This window comes from Platichthys flesus, chromosome 15 (genome assembly GCF_949316205.1).
Source record: "Platichthys flesus chromosome 15, fPlaFle2.1, whole genome shotgun sequence".
Taxonomy (NCBI): Eukaryota; Metazoa; Chordata; class Actinopteri; order Pleuronectiformes; family Pleuronectidae; genus Platichthys; species Platichthys flesus.
The window spans coordinates 8,407,871-8,414,205 of record NC_084959.1 but is presented as its reverse complement, the minus strand read 5'-3'; the positions used below and the strand labels follow the sequence as shown (position 1 = coordinate 8,414,205).

At 46.2% G+C, this 6,335-nt stretch overlaps 1 protein-coding gene across 2 annotated transcripts in view; it reads left to right on the top strand.

Annotated features, from left to right (window-relative positions):
* The first annotated feature begins 422 nt into the window (after window positions 1-422).
* cpeb4b (cytoplasmic polyadenylation element binding protein 4b) overlaps window positions 423-6,335 on the top strand; it is a 32,377-nt gene continuing 26,464 nt past the window's right edge. Inside the window, exons 1-2 of one of the 2 annotated variants that reach the window (XM_062405689.1) lie at window positions 423-843; window positions 1,725-2,965. In XM_062405689.1, coding sequence (XP_062261673.1) covers window positions 1,772-2,965 — 1,194 coding nt within the window. In that variant the 5' untranslated portion in view covers window positions 423-843; window positions 1,725-1,771. The remainder of the gene's footprint in view (window positions 844-1,724; window positions 2,966-6,335) is intronic. The other variant, XM_062405690.1, reaches the window with a different exon arrangement.

Genomic DNA, 6,335 nt, shown 5'->3' with positions numbered 1-6,335 from the left:
CGTGGCACACAGGATGCGTGATGTAAAGCAGGTCATTCCCACTCGTGCACGGAGGGAGCCTGAGATTAAAACGCTCGGGCCCCGGTTGCTCTTTTCCATCCTTTCTGGATGGGAGGTGCAGATCTCAGCTTTCTCACGACCCGGTACCGGCTGCATCGTGAAAGGACACGACCGTGCAGCAGCAGCGATTCTCTTTCCTTTTTTTTTTTTACAATGATTCCGACCTCAGTGGGAGGGGCTTGCGGATGACAAGACTGTGCTATTGGTGTGCGGCCGTGAAGCGATGAGGAAATCGGGCGCGGCTGCCGGCACGCCGACCAACCACACGCCGAGGTGTGGCTCTCCGGGGGCGCGGCCGCGGTGAGAGGGGGCGGCGTCAGAAGCGGAAGTGAGTCTCGGCTGATCTCTCGCTGATATTCGGCCACAGTCGGTTCCAGGAGACAGGGGCAGCCAAGAGACGCACCGGGATCGACTTGGCTCTGCCGGATAAACGACCAAAAAATCAGACGAATTTGATCTTAAATCAAACGAACAATGAACCGCATCGAGTGAAGGCTCGTGACAGACCTGCGGCCGAGTTGACTCCACACACTGCCACGTTAACAAAGCTGTAGGGTGATACGGTCCAGATCTGAGGCTGTGTCATTGAGCAGGCAGGACACGTCAGGAGAAAAGGGAGAGAGAGAGAGAGAAAAAAAAAGGAGCTGACCGACTGCACTGTACGAGTCAGCCTTCAAACCCGCCCGTGGAAAGCTTCCCCTGCCTGTTCCACGACAACACCTCGCTGTCAGCCGGAGGGAAGCGTCTCGACAAAGACAACCGGTCGAAGGTGGCGATCAGAAGGTGAGAATCCCGTTTTTCTTCTCCTCTCTCCGCCTCTTATAGCCGGCTGCCCGGCTAGCTAGCATCCGCGCTAACCCTTAGCTAGCTAACGATCACGACGGGTGCACTCGCTAGCTTGGCATTTAACTCGCCTCGGTCCTTTTGCGAAACCCGCTCGACTCCACTGTTCGTGTCATGAGAGAAATGCATTTATGAATAACATGGCGTGACACTCCGTATTGGACGCGATTCGAGTAAAGCGAGCGATCGAGCTACATCTGATCAAATTTGAGGTTGGACCGGCAGCTGTCAAACAAGGTCGAGTGATTCCAGTCGGAAGTGCCGCTGTTCAAGTCTAATTTATTCAAGGGTTATTCGCATTCACAATCATTAGACGTTGTATTGTGGGGGATGGCTTGTCTGTCAATTGGGTTGCATTAGAAAAAACGTCTCTGAATGTGCGTGTGTGTGTGTATGTGTGCGTGCGTGCAAATGTGTGTGTGTGTGATCTCGACACACACACACACACACACACACACAGCAGTGCTCCAAGCTCTTCTGGTGGCTGCCAGCAGCTCAGCTGTAGTCGAGCTGGCAACGTCACGGGGTTATAATTAGCTAAAGATGCGATGTTAACTGGTTTGCTTTTGTCCACGGCTCTGCAGTAATAAGGTTAGACTGTTCAGAGCAAGAATGATCTCATTCATGACAGTGTTCTGTGTGATTATCATATGTCTAGGAAGCCTCTGAGTGAGTTGAACAGACCCCAAGAGGTATAAATATGTATAAAATGTCTCTGTCCAGGATTTGGTTGTGTGTAAACGCCTTGATCTGAAGGGGGGGATAAGAGGGGCCAGTTGCTAACTCGGTGCATGCCATCCTGTGTGCTCTTCTCTCAATAGGACCGAACGATCACGGGATAGCATTTGTGTGTGGGGGGAGAAAACAAATGGGGGATTACGGGTTCGGAGTCCTAGTTCAAAACAACACTGGCAACAAGTCTGCATTCCCGGTCCGAATCCACCCGCATCTGCAGCCCCCACACCACCACCAAAATGTGTCGCAGAGCCCTGCTGCCTTCATAAACAGCACCACAGCCGCAGGGAATGGCACCACGGGAGGCTCTCCCTGGCTCTTCCCTGCCTCTGCCACCCACAACAGTGTGCAAGACGAAATCCTGGGGGGGCCGGAGAAGCCCAAAGCACAGCAGCAACAGGAAATGCAGGAAACGCAAGAAAAGCAGCAGCAGTTGTCCCCTGGGAGTCACCAGGACGGTGGAGGCGGCGGTGGGATCATTTCAGAACTGGAAAAGGCCCGGTCAGAAGAAGGCAAGACAGACAACGGCACGTCTGAAGGTAGTAACGGAAAGGAGAAGCAGCTACGTCTCGAGTCTCCAGTCCTGGCAGGCTTTGATTACCAGGAAACGTCTGGTCTCGGGGGAACCGGGCAAGTCCAGTCCAGTGGAACCTCGTCATCGCTCACTGGCTTCAACAACTGGTCGGCTGCCATCCCACCGGCGCCATCAACCATCATCAATGAGGACGTGAGCTTCTTCAACCCGGCCTCTGCCAACAACGGCCCCCTGCTGTTCCAGAACTTCTCACACCATGTCAGTCCAGGGTTTGGTGGGAACTTCTCCCCCCAGATAGGACCGGCGGCGGCCTTGTCCCAGCACCACGCGGCTCCCCCGCCCCACCCCCACTTCCAACACCCTCACAACCAACACCAGCAGCATCGACGCTCGCCGGCCTCTCCACACCCTCCACCGCCCTTTCCGCACAGGAATCCGGCTTTCAGCCAGTTGCCGCATATGTCCAACAGCCTGAACAAGCCCCCGTCCCCCTGGGGTCCTGCCAGCTACCAGAGCCCCTCTCCCTCCCCCGGCTCCTCCACCTCCTGGAGTCCCGGAGGAGGCTACAGTAGTGGTGGTGGTGGTGGCTGGGGAGGATCTCAAGGCAGAGATTATCGCAGAGGGCTGAACGGTGGGATGACCCCCATCAACTCTATCTCTCCACTGAAGAAGACGTTCCCTAACAACCATGTGGCATCCCAGAAGTACCCTCGAAACAGTCCAGCAGGCTTCAACCCCAAGTCCTGGGTGGACGAAGGAGTTGGCCGCAGTGATAACATCTTCCCCTTTCAGGTCAGTTTACCTCTGAATAGCCTCATTGTATGCTTTAGAAATAATTCTGGTGTTCTTTTTCATTCTGTTCTATTTGCATTCTATTCTATTATATGTGCTTATTAATAAACATTAACATTTTATTTACGATAGCTCGTAATTTGATCACCCTATGCACTGCAAATGCTATTTTTAGAGATGGGGGGGAGGGCATGGATTCACATGATGCGTTTGTTTCAGCGTCAGCGTAGAAAGGCGTCGTTGGGCTCTGTACCTCCACAGCTGTATGTCCCTGATGATGACTAATGTGACTCTGTCACTGCAGTGGTGTGTGTGTGTGCCACGTATACAAGCCGGGGGGCTGGGGGGAGGAGTCGGGTGTGGGGAGTCGAGGAGTGATGGAAAGAAAGGGATGGGGAGAAATTGGGAAAGTGAGAGAGGGTGCGAAGAGAAGGATCAGACAGACGCCGAGATGAAAAGACAAAAGAAGATGAATCTGGGAACAGAAGACACCTTTATGGGATGTCCTTTATTCCAAACAAATAGAAATAAATAACAGAGGTTATATTGTAGATAGAAGGACCGAGATCTTTACCCTTTCAACGTAGCAGGGTACCAATCCATTCTATTCTGTGAAATTAAGCGTAATGATTTTTCAGGATGACCACTTAATAAATAACCCAGGTCGAGGCCTGGTAATGCCTAGCAACTCGATTTCAAGAACACCACCCTGCTCATAGAGTAATTTTGAAGCTGGAGGCCCACACAATGAAGATGGCGCAAATAATTGTATCGTCACATGTAGAATCCGCTGATAGAATTGATTGAAAGAGGTAAAGGGAGCACGGATATAGATTCATCTTATTGATCTGGCTCATGATTAATTGTGTCGTTTGTTACAAGGAGGGGTGGGTGAAGAGGGTAAGGTTGCTATTGGCCCAGCTCAGCCTGTTGACTTAATGAGAGGATTCTTTCAGTATCATGAATATTCTGTCTTTATCTTCGGACAATGTGTCCATCCATTTGCTTAATTTAAGGTCAGTCAGAGCTGCGTGGTCACAATCAATTACTCCATGTGATCTTGGGTGGAGCAGATAGTGTTAAATTGTCTGAGTGATTGCCTGCCTCTGTTTTGTCAATTTTCTGTCAACAGCTCAACAACATTACTAATTGGACTTAGAGACCACTAGTAACAGGTATAGCTTCATTTCCTGGCCTCGTCCATCCGCGGAGGAAGTCAAAATCTCTGGTTTCATGGAGACATTTTCTTCAGGAATAATTAAAAAAGCTTATTATCTCAATTAGAAATGTAGAAAGTGATGCTTTGACCCTTTTCAGGTATTTTCTTATCTTCACTCGCAATTACTGACGCGCAGCACAGGCCAAGCAGTGAAGGACTTTGTACTGACATGTCTTGACATGCCCTGAGTATTTTGTGCTGAATAAGTAGCAAAGCTTACCTCTGAGCAGCAATTTACCAGCAGATAACAGCCTAATTACTGTTGGAAGTCATGGGGTTACGATCATACCTAATGTGTTTTCAATGATTAAGGTCTCATTTATATTTTAAAGTCATATTATCTCTGTATATTTTGTCAACTTTGACAAGCATTATATTTAAATATTCAGGATTCAAGATTCAAGAGTTTTATTAATGAAATGCTTGAGTCACAGGCTCTCTTCTAACAATGCTCAAGAATTAATAAAAACGAACAAAATTTGAATAAAATAGTGTAAAATAGAATATCAAAAATTTAAAATATGAAATAAAATATATATATCTAAATTAGGACTGTGAAATGATTACAATTTTTAATCAAATAAATCACAGGTTTCTATGTATTACTCATGATTAATCACATTACCGATTTCTCTGTATATTTTTGTGAAAACAAACAATTTATGATAAAAGACGGATATAAATATATTTAACATGTTTTCTTTTAATAATCATAAAAAAACAAAACAATGGTGCTGCAACTCAGCAGTTCTTTAGCAGTTCTCTTTCCATATGGAACATTGATATAATCCTCATCCTAAACAGAATTCGGGCTTCTTATCCATTGTATGGTTGAATAAAACTTTTTTCTTTTCTTTTTAAATCAAACAGAAATTATTTGACCTTCTTATCCATTCTTTTTATAGGATGGTTGAATTTTTTTTTATAATTTGTCAAACAACCATTAAACACACCATGACACAATCCAATGCCTCTAAAGGTCCTCTTAGCTAGTCGTTCTTTAGCCAGTTGCTGAGGCAAACTAACTTGTTTACATTCTCTGATAGTAAAGCTTCTTCTGCCCAAAGTGTCCTGCGAGCGAAGCGGGTTTGGCGCATTGCACTTGAACGCCCCTCGCCAACCAACGCATGCTTCGCGTTGCGGTGATATTTTAGGCGGGTATTACTACTGTTAACATCTTCCCACAGAGTGTACATATCACCTTGGTTTTATTGAATGTTCGATCTTTGTTTTTTTGGAACACGATCTTCCTGTCCAGAAGGTTCTCAGGTCTGACTGCATTAGAGCGGCGACTAGTGCAGAGTGGGCAGAATTGTGGGTATATTGGAAGGTCCTTGTGCGCATGCGTTAAATGCGTTAAAAAAAAAACCCGAATTAATCCTGTAATTTAATCATAACGCGTTAACGCGTTATTTTTCACAGCTCTAATCTAAATATATATACAGCTGAAGAAAAATAATAAACTTAATAAAAGTGTACCAATTAATAATTGTAGATGTGAAATAAAAAGGGCCATCAATTTACACCCTGCTCAGATATTTGCTACAGAACCATGATTCTGCATCCATTTTGAGCAGCAGCACGTCCCTTCTGTTTCATCCCCATATCAGATTTAAGCTTAAGCGAGCATTACTGTGGCTGTAGCATGTTGCTATCCCTCGTACTTCAATCAGATCAGCTCAAGTAGCATTGTCCCTCTGCCCCCTTGATACAAGGGCAGATGGAGGATAGGTGTAGAATGACGTTACACTGCTTGTGTGTGAGTGTCATTGTAGTTTAGCTTAGACAACAATATTAATATTAAGTTTTGTCCGTGTGTCTCTGCATTGACATGCAGCCCTAAATCTCTTAGATCTGGGATTGCCGAGTGTGAGGTGATAAATAAGTTCCGTGATTTAGGATACACACACATTTCTACACAGAAACACCTCTCTTAATTTCCCTACAAAATCAGACATCTCTGCTCCTGCATCTATGCATGTGTGAAAAAGTTGAGTTTATCATATTAGCAAATGTGTGCACATTTGCCCTAGCCAATTTTTTTTTTAAACTGGAGCAAATGTGTTTCCACATCACTGTGTGCACCCAAGTGTGTTTCTCAATCATTTTGCCTACAGTATGTTCACATCTTCCAATGCCATCTGGATTAAT